Consider the following 18727-nt stretch of genomic DNA (forward strand, 5'->3'; position numbering starts at 1 on the left):
AGACGGAGATGGACAGAATAGCTGGTCTGTTAGACCAGCTGCCAGCTTGCTTTGACAAAAAATGTGACCCTGCAACACAAAACCGGTTGCAAGTAGCACAGGCATATTTGTAGCAATAGCCAACTACAGATCGATTTTCTTTTATGCCAAAAATCATTAGGATATTAAGGTATTATTTTGTGAATTTCCTACCGTAAATATATCAAAACTTTATTTTTGATTAGTAATATGCATTGCTAAGAACTTCATGTGGACAACTTTAAAGGTGATTTTCTCAATATTTTACCCTCAGATTGCAGATTTTCAAATCTGTATCTCAAACAAATATTGTCCTATCCTCACAAACAATCAAAAAAAAAACAATGAAAAAGCTTATTTACTCAGCTTTCAAGTGATGTATATCTCAATTTCCAAAAACTGACCCTTATGACTGGTCCAGGGTCATATTTGGACTCTTAAGGGGAGAGTGCCAAGTTTGAGATTTTGGACTTTTTGGTCCAAGTGTTTTTCAGACTAGTGGGAAAAAAAAAACATCCAAAAGACACTGCTAAGTGTTTCTTTTATAGCACTTTATCTTTCGTGTCACTAGATTTCAATTACAAAACATATTTTTAAAGGCCGTTTTCTCTAAATGAGTTTTTTCTCCTACACTGAGCCATAAATCTCCACTTCAAAAGCACTTACACACACCAAACTTTACATTTTTATTCCTGTCTATATCCTGAAGGTTTTTACAGAACGGTTTGTTTGTATATAATTTGATAATATACAACATTTTATTCCCCCCCAAATTGTGAAAATATATTGTTTACTGAGTATTTTCTGGAAGGACAAAAATGAGTTCCCAAAATTTCCTCTGTAAAAACTTTTGACTCTAATATGTCAAAAAACAAGAATTTTGAAACTGACTTCATCCAATATTCAGATTTTTGTACTAGATATTTATTCAAATTAGTGCATAATTCATTAAATAATGCCTCATTTGCATATTTAAACCTAACATTTTAGAAAACTTATAATACAAAAAATGTTAAGGCGATGTACTATATAATATATATATGTGTGTGTGTTTGTGTGTGTGTGTGCTCCTTACATTTAAAAATCAATATAAATAATAAGAAAAAAAGGCTGTTAGGTTACAAATCCTGACATAATGTTTAAAAAGACGACAAAATGAGTGGCTTGAGTGTCCATATGGGGCCGCTGAATGTAACATGACAGCCGTTCACACACTAACATACAAATACACTAAAGCCCTCTTGAAGCTGTATTAATTCATAATTTACTGTGCAAAAAGGGTAAAGGAAAAGGGTGAATCTGCAAAAACAACCTCAGAAAAGGTGGATGTATAATTAATGGCTGACATTAAGGTGTGCCGAAGGAAGAGCGACAATCTGAGAAGATTTGATGAGACAGCGGGGTGTCTCGGGTGCCCGGGCCGATCCGAGCGTCGCAGCCTCGGGCGAAGCCACAGGCGCTGAGCTGCTGTCCATATGGAGCGAGCGCGCACACGTGCACGCGCGACGAAACGGAGAGACCCAGAGGCTCGCGGTCACGCTCTGGAGCGCGCACTCCTGACACGAGATGTGAGGATAATTGTGGACATTAGTGGTCCTTGTCCGTCACTGTGTCTCTGTTTTAAAGCTTACAGTTTTATTTAGTGTTCACACTGTATGCGCGACTCAAAATCAGACCACATCAATCATACGCGAGATACTAATTTCAGTTAATCTACAGAACATGCTTCTTAAAGGTGTCAAATTGTGCATTTTAGGGAATCTTTGAAACGTAGCACTTTGACGCGCAGTGTGATGGTAGCTCGCGCCTGGGGCAACGATGGGAATTAGACACATTTTAAATTAATGACTAAAAAAAGCAAATCGCTTCAAGAGACGAAAAAAAATCTGACAGGCTTTCGAACAAGTAATGCGTTTTATGATTTAACTTGACAATTCCTTGCAACTCCTGCTAAAGTGCGATTGGCATGAATGCAAACAGGGATGTTGCGCTCGTTTTTATGATGTTACTCGCATGAAGTAACTCTCTGGTCAGTGATGCAATAAATATTAGTGGACAAGAGCTTTCTGCACTTTTTTATTTTTGGATGTTCTTGCACTTGGTGGAGAGAAAAAAAACAGAGTTAAACTAATCCAATCCACCTTTGCGAAGAGGCAGGAGAGCAAGCACAGATGTTCATCTCTAATGTAATTCCCATTCAATTTCCTAAGTGCAGTCCCCAAGTGCAAACTAGTTTAGTGTTATGTTTAGCTTGCAAATTTCGTTTTAATAAATAATGAATGCATTAAAAACCTGGAGATCAATTGCGAGCTGAGAAATCATAAAAAGCGAGCCGTAAGTGCCGCGTGCCTTTGCTGATTTGGACACTTTCTGTGTGTTTCAGTCTGGAAGTTTTAAAGAGCCCTTTGCATATTTTAGGCTCTATCCTAGTGAGCTCCCTACCTAGCATATTCAGCTGCTGACTCCAAACGCGCCGACCGCTGGGCGTTCATACAGGACGCTTTCTTGCGTATGAGTCTGTATGACTAAGAACCCAACCCCAAATCGGTTTCATTTATATGTTCATTTAAATTTTAAATGAGTAAATAAACTTTTCTAAAGGGCCCTAAAATGTGGACGAAACGCAGGCACCTGACAGCGTAGTCCGATTTTCCGATCAAATGATTCTTATGAGCCGGTTCTTTCTAGTGAATCAAAAACGTAGAGCGCAATCACTGTAGTCTGATTCCTGAACAAATGACTCTTATGAGTCGGTTCGTTTTATTGCATCAAAACACAGAGTGCAATCAGGGTATGACTTTAAATTTCATTTTGTGAACCATAAATACGTATGAATCGGTCCTAGCTGGATGAACTGAGGTTACTTATTCATCATGTTTGACTCCAACAGGCCTACAAGTTCTGTTGTAATCGGTGATTATTTACAAAAAAAAACAAGAAAGAAAAAACAAGAAATTGGTTTCTTTCTTTTTCAAATATTTTGGTATTTAAAATGCTTTATTTAAAATATAATTAGCTTGCTATCTTACACTTGTCATCCCAAAAAGTTTTTTAATTGTCTTTGCAAATACCTTTTGCAATAACATGTTCTGTGGAAATGTGATATGATCTTACTATTTGACTGCTGAGGGCATTAAATGCAATAAGAGTTCCAATTTCTTTTTTCCTAATATTTACTCTTTAACAGTATTCAGAGAATCACGGAATAATGGAACTTTTAGGGAATCATTATAAGAGGAAACCGAACCCCTATCCGTTTTGTTGGTCTATCTAAGCGTGCATGAGATGAACGCCTTTGGCCACTGCGTTGCATCTTGTGCTAAAAAGTGTTTGTAAAACGGCATGTCCTGTGACCCGTTTAATTCTTTTGCAACCTGAGTGTCTGTTGGAACACCCTCTATTAGGCAGCTCAGTATAAATTTTAAGACACACTCCTCACTTTCTTTGCCGTGGCTGTCCCGTACAAACCGATGCAAAAGACACCCATTTGTCAGAGCTTAGCCCTTCTCCCAGTGAGCCTGTGCTGAAGGAGGAGAGGAGAGAGAGAGGGAGAGGAGGCGAGGGGCCAGCACGCACATTAGTTTCAGCCATCTGGTAGCGGGACGGTGGATGATGTTTAAATCTGACTATAAAAGCGATGCTTGCGAAGGTGAACTGTAAAGCAACGATGCCGAGGAGCAAATTCAATTTCAGGGGGGCCCATTGCTCGGGCAATTTCATTATCCGACCGTATGCTGCAATCTGACAGAAGAGTGAAAAGCGCAGCGTTCCGCACCTCATTCTCTTATTGTCCATTTTGCCTGGACTCAAAATTAAACAAAATAATGTTGTAAAACGGTCTCTCCCCCGCTCACTTTCTCCTCGCTCTCGTTTCTAATTAGATGTGCACGGCAGATTGATTCAGAACTGCGCAAAGCCCAATAAAGTGACGGGGGATTCTTCTGGAGGTTGTGCTGGGGATGTTAAAAGGTTAATTACCGAACCTTGCCCAGAATGGCCATCTGGATATGCGCTCTCTCTCTCCCTCTCTCCCTAAAACACACATGCGTGCATCTCCACACACACATCCGCTGTGCAAAAGCGCACTTTAAGACCACGTTCCTGAACTTTCTCGCCCCAACCAATTTCCAATACCTGACCTTTTACCTGTGAGAAAGTAAGAAAATGGAAATGGAAAATTGAAAACACTAGACCAGATGCAAAGCACTTCATGGAGAGGAATACATAGAGTTGCTGAAGTTGCAGATAAGGTTACTAGGTTGTGAACTTTCGGGGAGAGACTTTACTTATAAATATACGTTTAACACAATCTATAAATTGTATTGAATTTATTTTTAATACTGTGTAATAAAATTACATATTGCACAATATTAAAAATTAAAAATAATTCTTTTGTTATTCATTTTTATATAAATAACACAAAACTATTTGTTAAGTGTCTTTTACAAGTCAAATTAAGTGTTTCCGGACTGAGAATTTTTATACACAATCTTTCGACTGTCATTTCACTAAAAGCGAAGATGCTGCAGTTTTCATACTAACATATAATTAGAGACTTTTTTTCCTTGGATGATAAAGGTCTTTAAAGGTGTACTGCTCCTTTGAGTCCCACCACTCCAATCACACACACATAAGCTGATATTGCTGCAGGAGCCTGAGAACACTAATGCATCTGTCACGATAACAAGCTAAGAATAACATCTCCACACCAAACACAGCCACAGATCCAGAAGAGGTGATTCATTGATTTATGCAACATGGCCCAACACCTTATCCAAATGAGACGGGGGACATCATCCAGACAAATGGTGTATCAAACAAGAATTCTACATGTGGCCCTGGATATGACATGGGTTAAAAGTGCATAAAAGATATTGATGTCTATTCATGTGAGCCTGACTCAGTGGAGCAAATAACAGAATAAAGTGAAATACAACCGAAGTATGACCCCTAGTCCAAAGAGCTGTCATTGTATAAGCAAGAATAAAAGAGGGAAAAACAATTAATGTAACTGTACTGAAAACCCAAAAGTTTCTAAACACTTAGTGTAGAATGATCAATAAAGTATAATGAGTCCTTTTAGTCATTTAACAAATCAAAACGTACTATTGAAGGCTATAAATCTGGTAGGTCCAGGAAAAGATAACAAAAATTAAAGACACATGCTAATTTAAAACAACAACAACAAAAAATCATCTTTGCTAACTTTGTTGTACAGAGGACATCAGTTAAATATATCCTGCAAGTTCAATTAGCGTAAACAATTTTTGAGAGCATTAAAAACAGCCTTCCAAACAGATTTTGATACAAGGCAGCTGAAACAGTATTGAAAATTGCATTTTGTTGTTTTTATGCATGTATAAAAAGTGTATATAAATATCTCATTATTGATTTTAGTTTATTTTGATCATTTAGAAAATAAAACGACCATGTTTGCGCCGTAATATACGTTTGTATAAAGGCAGTTACGTAAAATCGAGTAGTCAGCGAGAAAGATAAGTCTCCGGAGTAAGATATAGAAAGCTGTTGTTAATTTGACGATTTTATTATTTTATTATAACTGTATTTTTTTTTATTTTATTTTTTTTCAGGACAATGATTTGATTCGAAAGCGAAAAGAGATTAAAACTGCAGCTGATTTTGTAGAAAGAAAAACTGATTGCAACCAGTTTTATACAAAAGTTGGATTTTGGACATTTAATGCGTTTTGACAAGTATACAAATAGCTCTTCAAAATAACTTTTTAATAAGTAAATGAAGTTAAAACATTATTCATTTATATCAAAAAGTAATTAATTAACTTTGTGTTAAATTAGAAATGTAATAAACGTGTAATTCGTATATTTCCATAAATATTCATATTTATATACGCATGAAATCATCTTCTTGAAGTTATCATGAAGTGTTTGCAACTTTTCCAAGCACGACAACTCTGCTAGTTCTGAACGAACTTGAAAAGCACATCAGATTCCACAGCCGAGTACAAATGTGAGATGTATATGCGATTTATAAGACTTGCCTGGCATTGGTGCAGTCGTTATAAAGCGCCTCGAAGTCTTTTCGGGTGATGAGTTTGCACCGGTTCACGCCCGGCTGAATGGCCCCAAGTCCGCGCAGGATCCGCACCTGCTCCACCGTGCACACCACCGGACATATATCCAGCCGCTTCAGCTTGGTGTAGACGGTGTGCAGTCCGCCGACCAGGTGCTTCAGGAACAGGTCGAACACCTGCGGGAGGCAGATGAGCTCCTGACCGTCCACGGTGAACGAGGCCACTTTCACCCCGTGCACCTCCACCATCTTACACTCGTTATTGTGGACACCGCCGGGCCCGTTCCCGTTAGTGCTGCCGCCGCCGCCGGTGCCGGTGATGAAGGAGTTGATCATGCTGCTGGTCAGTCGCGGGGACTCGGCCGGGCTGGAGTACAGAGAGTCGGGACGGAACAGGCTGCTCGCGCCCCCGGGAGTGGAGGTCGGTGAAAGCACCGGAGGAGTTGCTGATACGGCCATAGTTTATGCGAAGTTTCCTCCTTTCCGTACTTTTGAGTCAAGCACACCTTTGCTGGCTCCTCGTACTGTTTCGCGGCTTTCACTCGGTGTTTCTCATGCGTCTCCGGTAGCGACTGCTGATAGTCGGTAATGTGCAACTACCTTCCTCGCGAGTGAGATGGATAGAAGTGTATCGCACTCAGCGATTCAATTAGCCAGCCCACTACAGGCTGGAATGACAGCCCTCTCAGCCAATAAGGAGCGCGGTGCCACACGCCTTCATATATAATTGGCCACCTGCCAGTGATGGGCGGGGACTATCAAAAGCGAATACAACTTTTAAGATTGCGCACACAGACAGATGAAACATATTTCATTCGTGTCTTTAGCTTGTAATGACAACTGTTGTCATTTCGGTAACATGTTTTCTTCCACAACCTTTATTGCTAAATCAATTTTATTACTAAACACAGGAACAGTGCGTAATGAAATAAAATACATTCTCCTTGATATGATATTTTCATGTGAATGCAGGCTATATTCTGAGACGTTAAACTTTATGAAAATGTTTGTTAATATTGACTTCATGAAAGTTATTAAAATGATTATAATAACACTTCTATTATTGTTACATTATAGGCCTATGAGAATGTCATGTGATGTAGTACTTAACAATACTTCATAATATTAGACTTATAGACTTTAATATAAAAAAATATTAGGCCATAAATATTACAGCTGTTCACTGTCTGTCCTTTCATACCAGTGACAATCCATTCCAACCATACCTGATTAACGCAGCATCACCTAATTTTAAAATTGTAAGTAGACCTGAAATATATGATGGAAAATATTATTCTTCATACTTTTGATCAAACAGATTTTTTTTAAAGGCCCAGAACATCATTGCTATTAACTGTATAACAAGTAACACATAAAGGTAAACTAAGGTGAACTAACTTTACTGTCCAAGCTTTGAGTAAGCACTTCTGTTGTTATATAACATTGCCTTTTAGGTAACTTATAAAAGATGGAGCTCTGGATTTTAAACATTTGGCCTAATTTGAAGTGGCATGTGAATCTTGCTTAGAATTTAAAGTAGATTATAATAGTTTTTTTGTAATGATCATGTACAGTACCATTCATGTCATAAATCTAAAAGCACAGATTATTTTTTGTTTATGACTTCAAATGAACATCTGCTCTTTTCAGTATCATTTTATTTTAATAGATTTTTTTTCTCTTAAACATATTTACAAATGAATTCACTGATATTAACAGAAGAACAGACCCTCTGAAAAGATATAGGTTGACTTCAGTAAAGAACAACGATCTGTATAAAACATGTTTTGAAAATGTCAGTCTCTCTAATACTAATTTTTGACAGTAACACATCCGATTCACTTTTTTTCTTTCAATACTTTATCTTCGCTCTCATTATGAACCACTTAGTGAAGCAAATGAGGACCTTTGTAAATGAGAATCTTTACACGGGTCAAAAAAAGTCGTTCTAAAATTAATGTAGGAATCATGCTTAACCTTTGAGCCTTTGCAACTTTTGTGGGAAGATTAATATTGTAATGAGTGCCTAAATGCCATGCAAATTTCTGCCAAGTACCTGCTGAAATTAAAAAGCTAGGTGGCAATCTAGAAAATTAGATACATATTTTACCTAGGTTTCAATCGCACCTCAACCCTTCGTCTTATATTTAATCTTAATGAATACCTGATTAACATACCTGGCTCTGCAGGCACACATGCACCGCCCCTCCACCCACCCCTCCAGCACCGCCCCAATGCTCCGTATGCATATTCACAACATATATACATACGTAATGGATCTACATACTTTTACTGACATATGTTAATAGCAGTGTAAGCAGCATTAGATTTAAACACTGGTTTAGTGTTTAAACACTGCTTTTATCACCTGAGAAATCCACATTTTGACAAAATATATTTCTTATAGGAATACTAAAGTAATTCATAGCATAAAATAAGAGAAGAGAAGCTATTACTACACACTGGAAAGTGAGAAGGAGAGGAGTCATAATAAGATGCACTGAAAGCTGGGAGGAAGATGAACACTGGAAGAAAAGAGGCGAGACAAGAACAAACAGAGCAGGACATAGAAAAGATGCAAAGAGATGAGCCAAGACGATACAAGCTAAGGAATGAAGAAGAGACAAGCAGAGAAGAGAAGCAAAGAGAAGACATGAAACAAAACAAGGCAAGAAAAGACAACCTGAGCACAGAGGAGATGAGATGAGGCCAGGGGAAAGAAGACAAAAGAGACAAACCTAGCTTAGAAGACACAAAAAATGACAAGTTGAGAATAGAAGAGAGGAAACAAAATGATGACACAAGACGTGTAGAGATAACAATGGATATGAAGAGACAAAGTGAGAGGGGAGGAGTCATATGATGAGAGGAGGTGATATACTTGCAGAGAAGAGACAAAAAAAGAAGAGAGGAGCAGAGAGAAGATGAGACAAAACAAAAGAAGACAAGAAAAAGACAATGTGATCACAGAAGAGACAAGATACGGAAAGTTAAGGTAAGTCTATGTGAGATGAGTTGAGAAGAGATGAGACAATAAAAGACAAACTGAGCATAAAAAGACGAGAAAAGATAAGCATAGAAGAGATGAGACAAAACAAGACAAGACAAGAAGAAACAAGATGAGGCCAGGTGAGACAAGTTGAGAAGAGACAAGATGAAATAAGACAAGAAAAGACAAGCTAAGCATAGAAGAGACAAGATGAGATCAGGTAAGACAAATTGAGAAGAGCACTGAAGAGACAAGACACAACAAGACAACAAAACAAAAAGACAAACTGTGCACAGGAGAGACAAGATGAGGCATAACAAGCTAAGTCTGTGAGACAAGTCGAGAAGAGTTGAGACATAAAAAAGACAAGAAGAAACAAGATGAGGCAAGACAAGATGCCAGGTGTGAAAAGTAGAGAAGAGATGAGACCAAACAAGACAAGAAAAGACAAATTGAGCATAGAAGAGACAAAATGAGGTAAGACGATATGAGATCAGGTGAGACAAGAGATGAGACAAGACAAGAAGAAACAAGCTAAGCATTGAAGAGAAGAGAAACCACAAGTTGAACATAGAAGAAATGAAAAAACAAAATTTGAGCATAGAAGAGTGGAAATGAGATGATGACACAAGACTTGCAGCAATAACAATGGATAGTGAAGAGACAAAGTGAGAGGAGAGGAGACATACAATGAGAAAAGATTATATACTTAAAGAAAAGAAACAAAACAAGAAGAGAGGAGCAGAGATAAGACAAAACAAGAAAAGAAATGAAAAGAAAAGCTGAGCATAGATGAGAAAAGATAAGGCAAGTCAAGGTGAGAACCAGTGAGACCAGTTGAGAAGAGATGAGACAAGAAGAGACAAGCTGAGCATAGAAAATAGAAGAAGAGAAGAATTGAGCATAGAAGAAATGAGACAAAATTATGGCAAAAGATGTGTAGCCATAACTATTGATAGTGATGATGAGATGAAGTGAAAGGGAAAGAGGCATACTCTGAGGAAAAGGATACTGTATAAGAGACAAAACAAGAAGAAACAAGCACAGAAGAGAAAACATGGGACACAGAAAAGATAAGCTGAACTCAGAAAAATAAGACAAGGCTAGATGAGATGAGATGACAGCAGGTGAGACAAGTTGAGAAGAGATGAGACAAGATAAGACGAGCATAGAAGAGAGAAGACAAGAAGAGACAACCTGATGAGGTGAGACAAGACAAAAAGACAAGAGATGAGACAAGTTGAGCATAGGCAAGAAGACTTGAGACCAAAGAGAGCATAGAAAAGGGAATAAATAAACACAAAAAAGCAAAGAAAAGAAATGAAATGTGTGAAGATATAACATTGGATGGACAAAGTGAGAATGGACAAAATGAGAGGGAGAAGAGTCATTCAATGAGACTTACTAACAGAAGAATATAAACTGGAACGGAACAGACGTGTGGGGAAAAGTAGATAAGAGAAAGCATGAGACAAGAAAAGAGACGGTGAGCATAGAAGAGACAAGATGAGGTCAGAAAAGACAAAACGAGACAAGATGAGCCAACCTGAGCATAGAAACGATGAGACGAGACAACACAAAACAAGACCAGCTGAACATAAAAGAGAAGACATGAGCCAAAATAAAGCTCCAAACATAGGTTCAGGAGGAACCTAATAATTCAGTCCTGTCAATCTTCATTACGAGTCTATATAAGCAGCATTCACTTCACCATCCCAGTATCAGTTCTTCCAGCATCCCTCTACCTCCCCATCTCCTCCTCTATTGCTGTTATTCTCCCTCTAGGTAGTACCGCAATGGGAGGCTGAACTGGGTGCTCAACTCAAGCCTTGGGTTTGAGCCTCAATTAAGCACAGCAAGCCAAGTTTGTTTACCATTAACCATCAAGATTGGATGGACAGGCGAACTTGTGAAACTAGAAGAGGCAACCATGTAAGGGAAGAGATGAATAAAGATCAGAAGAGACAAGTTGAGCACAGAAAAGAAAAGAGATAACAACAGGTAAGTATGAGACAAAGTAAAAGGGAAATGAGTCATATAATGATATACAAAGAGAGAAAGTAGAACCTAGATAAAATAAGAAGAGATGAGCAGGGAAAAGAGGTGAAGAGTAGAGACAAGAGAAGCTGCAGATAGAAGAGACCAAATGAGGCAAGATATGACAAGCTAAGCATAGAAAAGACAAGACAAAACAACACAACACAAGAAGAGACAAGCTGAGCACAGAAGAGAAGAGATGAGTCAAGACCAGAAAAGACAAAGTAAAAAAATAAATAAATAAGAGACAGGACATGTGAAAAAAATAACAATGAATGAGATGGGTGAATGGATAAAACAAGGGATGCTGAGAAATTAATGAGACAAAGTAAAACAATGCAAGAGAGTTCATGTCTGAGACAGAGGAAAAGACTGGCTGTGTCTTAATAGCACCAGTCTGTCTCTCTCTTGTAAAATATTACACTGAGGCCAAAAGCAGATCAGCAGCCCCTCTCGGCGTAATGAAATGTTTCTGCATTCATTTCCACCTTACGCAAATCAATAACAACAATAAATTACAACTGATTTTAATTGAATGTTGTTTCTAATTTTACTGTCACTCGTGATAAATATTTATGTCTATTAAAGCATCTTAAATTCATTACACTCTCACATCTTTTTCACTCAACGGATTGCTACATACATCAGCAGTTCAGTAATCCATTTGGGCTGTGACACGTGCCAAAAAGTTGCCTGACTCTTAATTTAGGGTAAAATATCACCCTTTAATACTACTTAAGAATAGACAAGCTGTCGCTTGAATATGCTCAACGTACTTAATTTCTCAGAGAAAGCCACCGCAGATGATTTAAGGACACTCTTCTCACACTTGCTGCCAAATCACGGGTGACTGGACCTTTTTGTGAGAGCCTCGTGTTTGCGAAGACACACCGGCTGTGTGTACGGCGCTGTCCATCAACAAAAATTACTCTGTTAGAAAAGCGGCCAAAGGAGGTTAACTGTTTCGGTCACATCAGACTGAAATGTGTTATTTCATTTTTCAACTCCTGGGTAGTGCTGCCTTCAGCGCTTTGAATGAGTGATGTGGACTTATGATAATGGACAGTGTTATGTAGAAAGGTCCTGTTGTGCCGTAAAGTGCCTGTTGGAATCTCAAGGTGACCTGATTCATTTAATAAAATGCTTCTTGGATGAAGCTCACAAAAATAGTCGAAATTAAGATTTTGCATAAAGAAAGTGATTTTAAATACTATGAAGATTTGTAATAATTGTATAGATTTTTGTATTATATTTTTTTTAAATTTAAAAATCACCATTGTGACCTACATTAGATTATAATCTCATTAATTTTTTTGTCTTATTTAAAGGGACAGAATAAAAATATTAATAAAAATATTGTCATCATTTACTAACCTTCATGTCATTCCAAACCTGCAGGACCTTCTTTCTTCTGCAAAACATAAAAGAAGACATTTTGAGAAATGTTGGAAAGTTGCTATTGACTTCTATGGACAGAAAACACTAAGACATTTCGGTAACGCTTTAGATTACAACCCGCAAAGAACTACGTAATTAAACTAAATTTACGGTGTATGTTTCTGCAATTATAGTGCACCTATAAAGTACGTACATGTAGGTATAAGGGAACAGCATGTTATATTTGGGTAATAAGGGGATAACAAACCAGATATTCAACCTGCAAAGAACTACATAAGTATACTGAATTTACGGTGTACGTTTCTGTAATTATAGTGTACCTATTAATACGTATGTGTAGGTATACGGGAACAATATGTTACGTTTTGGTAATAGAGAGTAACAACCAGATATACAACCTGCAAAGAACTGCGTAAGTAAACTATAAAGTTACGGTGAATGTTTCGTATTTATATTGTACCTACGTGTAAGTATAAGGGAACAATAGGTTACGGTTATCACAGATATACAAATAATTTATAATGGATTAATTTAAAAAACTTAACAGGTACCTGTTCTGTTAAATCGTACGTTTGGTGTATCTATACGTAAGATTTTTAAAATTACTGGGAAATTATACTCTTGTTCCATGTAGTTACAGGGTAATTGTGCCTCTGCGGCCTGTAAATTAAAGTGGCGATTGTTCCCCTCTTGTTCAACGAAGTTACAGGGTTCAATACATATAACAACGCGACGTAAAATGTGGTTCTACAAAACGTACATTTATTTACATTTTTACAAACATTAAATGTACAATACTGACATATTTACATCATCTAAACATTTAACGTTTACTTAATATGAAATCATAACATTTCATTCTGTTCTGTGTGATTTCTGTTGCCAGCTCGTTTCCAAGAATAGGTCTACATAATGTTATCATGACTACACGGTAAACCCTTAAAATAAATAATATTTCTGCAATCGTTTAATCATTCATGTCATATTAACTTCGTTTGCCGTGGTGGAACACAAAGGCGTTTTCTCTAACATGCTGTGACTAACAATAGAACCATAAAATACACCGAACACGCATCATAATTACAAATTAAACCATTTTATTTGTGTGCTGTAACCCAGATCTTCAGAATCCATACGATTTGCGAGTACCAGAACCAAATTCAAGGCTTTGTCCGGCGATCTTCATCTCCATCTCCAGCAGCGAGTCCAACAGCAACAGCCGTAAACCCGCGCTAAAGTGCATTTTGCGACAGGAAAATCGGACGTTCATTGGCTGTCGCCTGCATTCGTCACAGATTACGACATGCCGTGTTTCTGGTGAGATGTGTTGGAATGACGCGCGGGCGCCTTCGAGGAGTGGATCAAGACAATAATCTGGATAATATTTTCAGCGATTAACAATTTAAATTCTGCTCTCATCCTATTGCACCTCAAACCTGCTGTATTCCGCCAGAGAGGACTGCGGCTGCAAACGCATCGTTATTTGGATTACTTTTTTGTATGGCTGTTGACATTTTTGCAATAAATAAATGATTGTGATTGCACTTTCCTGTTTTTTATATTTTTATTACTGTTCAGTCATAGTTAACGTTAGGTTTAGAGGTAGAAGTGGGATTAGCGACTATAAAAATTAAAAAACAGATTGTGTGTTTATGTATTGTACCTACCCTGTAACTTCGTTGAACAAGAGGGGAACAATCGCCACTTTAATTTACAGCCCGCAGAGGCACAATTACCCTGTAACTACATGGAACAAGAGTATAATTTCCCAGTAATTTTAAAAAGCTTACGTATAGATACACCAAACTTACGATTTAATAGAACAGGTACCTGTTAAGTTTTTAATTAATTCCATTATAAATTATTTGTATATCTGTTTTCTACCCCGTTATTACCCAAACGTACCATATTGTTCCCTTATACTTACACGTAGGTACAATATAAATACGAAACATACACTGTGACTTCAGTTTACTAGCGCAGTTCTTTGCAGGTTGTATATCTGGTTGTTACCCCCGAATTACCAAAACGTAACATAGCCTATTGTTCTCTTATACCTACACATACGTACTAATAGGTGCACTATAATTACAGAAACGTACACCGTAAATTCAGTTTACTTACGTAGTTCTTTGCGGGTTGTAATCTAAAGCGTTACCGACATTTCTTAAAATAAAGGCCATACAGTTTTGGAATGGCATAAGGGTGAATAAATGTGAGTGTTTTAAGTGTTTTAATTGAACTATCCCTTTAAATCAGACAATTTAACAAATGTGACCCTGCACCACAAAAGCACTCTTACGTAGCACAGGGATATTTGTAGCAATCACCAACAATACATTGTATGGGTCAAAATTATAGATTTGTCTTTTATGCCAAAAATCATTAGGAAATTAAGATCATGTTCCAAGAAGATATTTTGTAAATTTACCACCGCATCAAAATTTAATTTCTGATTAGTAATATGCACTGCTAAGAACTTCATTTGGACAACTTTAACCCTGGGAGTACAGTCCCACCACAGACTGTAAAAAATATGGACGTAGTGTCCGTGACGTCACCCATAGGTTTCTGAAGAGCATTTCTGAAGCACTTAGTGGGCGGGAGTCGGCTGTTGCCATCTTAGAATCGCGTCACTGCACGTTACTGTGCGTTCACACCGCCGCCGGCGAGAGCGTCAAAATTCGCTCTGGCCGCGCTGCCAACAACGCTGTGCAAAGATTCTTTGACGCTCTGACGATCGAACGCTTGGTCTTGTATTTAAAGCGGCCGCAAAGCAAACAAGCATGCCGATCTTGTGCAGACAGACCACAAGTAGGGTGTAAGTTAACCTCATTAAATATTTTAAACGTGAAAATAAGAAATGTAATTTAATTGTAGTTACATGTTTGCTAACGAAATAAACCAATTAAAAGCCATTTGTGTGGTGTGGCTTTTGTGTTCATGGTTAAGTGCTAGTGTAATTTCAAAATAATAGGAGACATTTACTAGCCTTGGTCTTTAATTAACATTAACATGAATTTGTGTGCAGCCTACATTGCAAACCATCTTGGTTGCAATTGGTCAAATCAGTGTTGTTTTGAGCAAATGAATTGCATTCCCGCTGAAAAACAAGCGTTGGGAACTAATGTGGCCGGAACCAAAGTTTACAGGACTGCGTTCTCTGGAAACCTCTCAAGCGGTGAACTTCTACATTCCGATTGGTTGCCGCCGAGCCGCGTCATAGCTCATTACCATAAAGTTGACCTGACTTCAACTCTCCCCGACGCCCACACAGTCCAAAACGCGCCGCGCCGCTTCTCGCCGCCGGCTCACATTGAAAATGAATGACTTCCGGCCACTTTGACGCTCTCGCCGGCGGCGGTGTGAACGCACAGTTACTCTCAGACAATCGAAAATGGGCAAAGAGGCGGAACTAGGGTGGAGCTGGTTGCTGAAACTAGCACAACGGTGGTGACAGCAGCGGCAATCCACCTGTCATTCAAGTGGCCACGCCCTAAATTATGCAGAACTTTAAGGCTTAATATAATTTAAACGGATGAGTTATAAAAAAATTCACCCCCCCCTCACAGTTGACATGAAGGGCACAATTAGCTATATAGACCTGGCTGTAAACATTTTTTTTCTGCTGTAAAGTTGGCCATTTTAACATGGGAAGTCTATGGGATTGACTCCTTTTCGGAGCCAGTCTCTAGTGGCCAGTTGATGAATTGCAGTTTAAGTCACTTCCGTGTTGGTTTCAAAAGAGAGAGCGGGAGGTTGCCGCTTGGGTCCCACATATGGGATTTAGAACATTTCGTGACGTCATGCAACTGCCAAATTCAAACTGCGTTTTCGCACGTTGGCTGGTGCTGCGCTTGTCATATAATCACAATTATGCAGTGTTTTCAACCACATAACGTTTATTTTAGGCTTTAGACATTTAAATACACATAAGTACTAGTAAAACAATATATTTAGAGTTTGTAAAATACACACGGATGTCTATGGAAACAGCAATAGAGTGTTTTCACGTTACGTCATCAATCCGGAAGTCAGCCATTGCAGTGGCATTGAGAGTAAACAATGCCACTGAAACGATCGGAACTCGTGAAATGGCTAGGCGAAAAAACGGAGAAACAAAAGATCTTTACTATGTCAGGATAAGAAATAAAAGGAAGAACTGTGGAGTCATCAGTCCGCCACAAAGAAGGCAGATCGTACAGATGTTTACCACCTATTATAGGGCTGGACAATATGAACTGCCCTGTGGCCTGCACACGTTGTACATTTACTGCACTGCATTCATGTTCCAAAGTGTAATTTGGGTGGAAATATTACGGTATTATTATATTTAGTCTGCAAAAGGCCGTTAACAGCTGAAGACGGACATAAAGATACTGGGCAGATCAATCTCACTGTTCACGATGCACGTAATATTGGAAGAAACTCCTAAATAATGAATTGGGGGTAGAAGTTTATATGAATGTGTCTCTGAGGGGAACTGTCAGTTTTCAGAAAAGTGCAATCAGTGCTTCCGTTTACATATGAGTATCGCCGCAATGGCCGCGCATCCGGGTAACTGACCAGAATGTGACGTCGGTGCAAACCCTCTATAACAGTCCATTCAAGTATAATTTGACGACGTGTTTTATTCATATCAGATACACATAGTGTAAGTAACGATATAATTCACTCCATTACTTTCCCAGTTTACCAGCCACTTACTTGCATGTATTTCGGGAGAAAGCGCGAACAAACATGGCGACGCCCGTCTCACGTTATAGATCACTAGCCAGATCATTTTTAAAGGTTGTAAACCGGCAAAATACACTCACTTACACATATTCGTAAATCGGAATATCAGATAGTTGAAGACATGGTAAGCAAGTGTGTGAATATTTTGAATAAAAAAGGAAAAACGTAATGAAAATGATGACGCGTCGCTATGGAAACAGTAAAGGGAACGTTCTAAAATAACGGTCGCCTAAAAAAACTCACTCTGGGGGGTCAGATTTTAAACTCACCAGTGAAAGGGTTAAAGGTGATTTTCTTTTCTTTTTTTTTTTTTTTTTTTTTGCACACTCAAATTCCAGATTTTCAAATAGTTGTATTTCCATCAAATACGGTCCTATCCTAACAAATCATAATGAAAAGCGTATTTATTTAGCTTTCAGATGATAAATAAATGTCAGTTTTTAAAAAAATTAACCTTATGACTGGTTTTGTGGTTCAGGGTCACAAATACTACCACAAAAATATAAATAGAATGTAAATAAATTAAGAAGATTTTTTATATAATGTCACAATGCAGTGCACAAAATTTTAAATCAAAAAATTGTTTTTTTAATTTGTTTCCAGGTTGCATGCTTTTGGGGTGAAATTAGATCTAGATATATTCTTGAAAATGTTTTGATTAAAAAGAGATTTATACCGATAAAATGATACCGCCATACTTGTGGCATGACAATGAACGTATACGTTTACAAGCGTTTATCAGCGCTGATACGTATTCATCAGGGCATTTCTGCATCACCCATGCATTCACTGTGTGACACACTCTGATAACCGATCTCTAATTTAATTTATATTTATGGTGAGATTTATAATGCAATAATGTTCTCGTGGATGTTTCATTTGGAGAGTTTACGAGGGGCCTGACAGATGGTGTCATTGTACGTTGCTTTGCCACCGTTCACCTCTCTCTACTCAAGATGGCCACCCTCAAAAAGAGCTGAGAGAGAAATGAAATGAACTGTGAAGTCTCCTTGAATTCCACTTCAAAGTTGCAGTTAAGTATGAAAAACTTTGCCACAGTATTTCGCAAATCGCCGACTGAACGAACGCCAGATCTTTGAACAAACACTGGCGACAAAGCCTGCAACTTTTCCACATGTAGTCTAGGTTTCTCTGCGGTGGCTCTGTTGATGAATTGTGTACTCTTTTCTTGTCTGAATCTTAATCTTAATCCTTCTTAATCAACACGGGCTCTTGAAAGTGCTTGTACGATACAGCAGTTTAGCTGGAGATGGTAGGACCCGTCCTTGGAGACATCTTTCCTCGGCCTGAAAGTATTAACGGGCAACAAAACAGCAAAGTAGATGTACTCTCCAAACACAGAAGCCGTGAATGAGGACTCTTAGAAGCGAGCATCAAAGCCTGAGGAACTCACAGAAGACTGCGGCTAAAGGTGCGGGCTCTCGCAAGATAAAGAGCGCTTGATTCTTGCGGAAAGCATTGTAGCGCTCGTCGCCT

At 38.3% G+C, this 18727-nt stretch overlaps 1 protein-coding gene across 1 annotated transcript in view; it reads right to left on the bottom strand.

Moving 5' to 3' along the window:
- Positions 1-6706, bottom strand: part of dacha (dachshund a) — a 182588-nt gene extending 175882 nt beyond the window's left edge. Inside the window, 1 exon segment of the mRNA XM_051092982.1 lies at positions 6038-6706. Coding sequence (XP_050948939.1) covers positions 6038-6528 — 491 coding nt within the window. The 5' untranslated portion in view covers positions 6529-6706.
- Positions 6707-18727: the final 12021 nt, after the last annotated feature.

Source organism: Labeo rohita, chromosome 21, assembly GCF_022985175.1.
Source record: "Labeo rohita strain BAU-BD-2019 chromosome 21, IGBB_LRoh.1.0, whole genome shotgun sequence".
Classification (NCBI taxonomy): domain Eukaryota; kingdom Metazoa; phylum Chordata; class Actinopteri; order Cypriniformes; family Cyprinidae; genus Labeo; species Labeo rohita.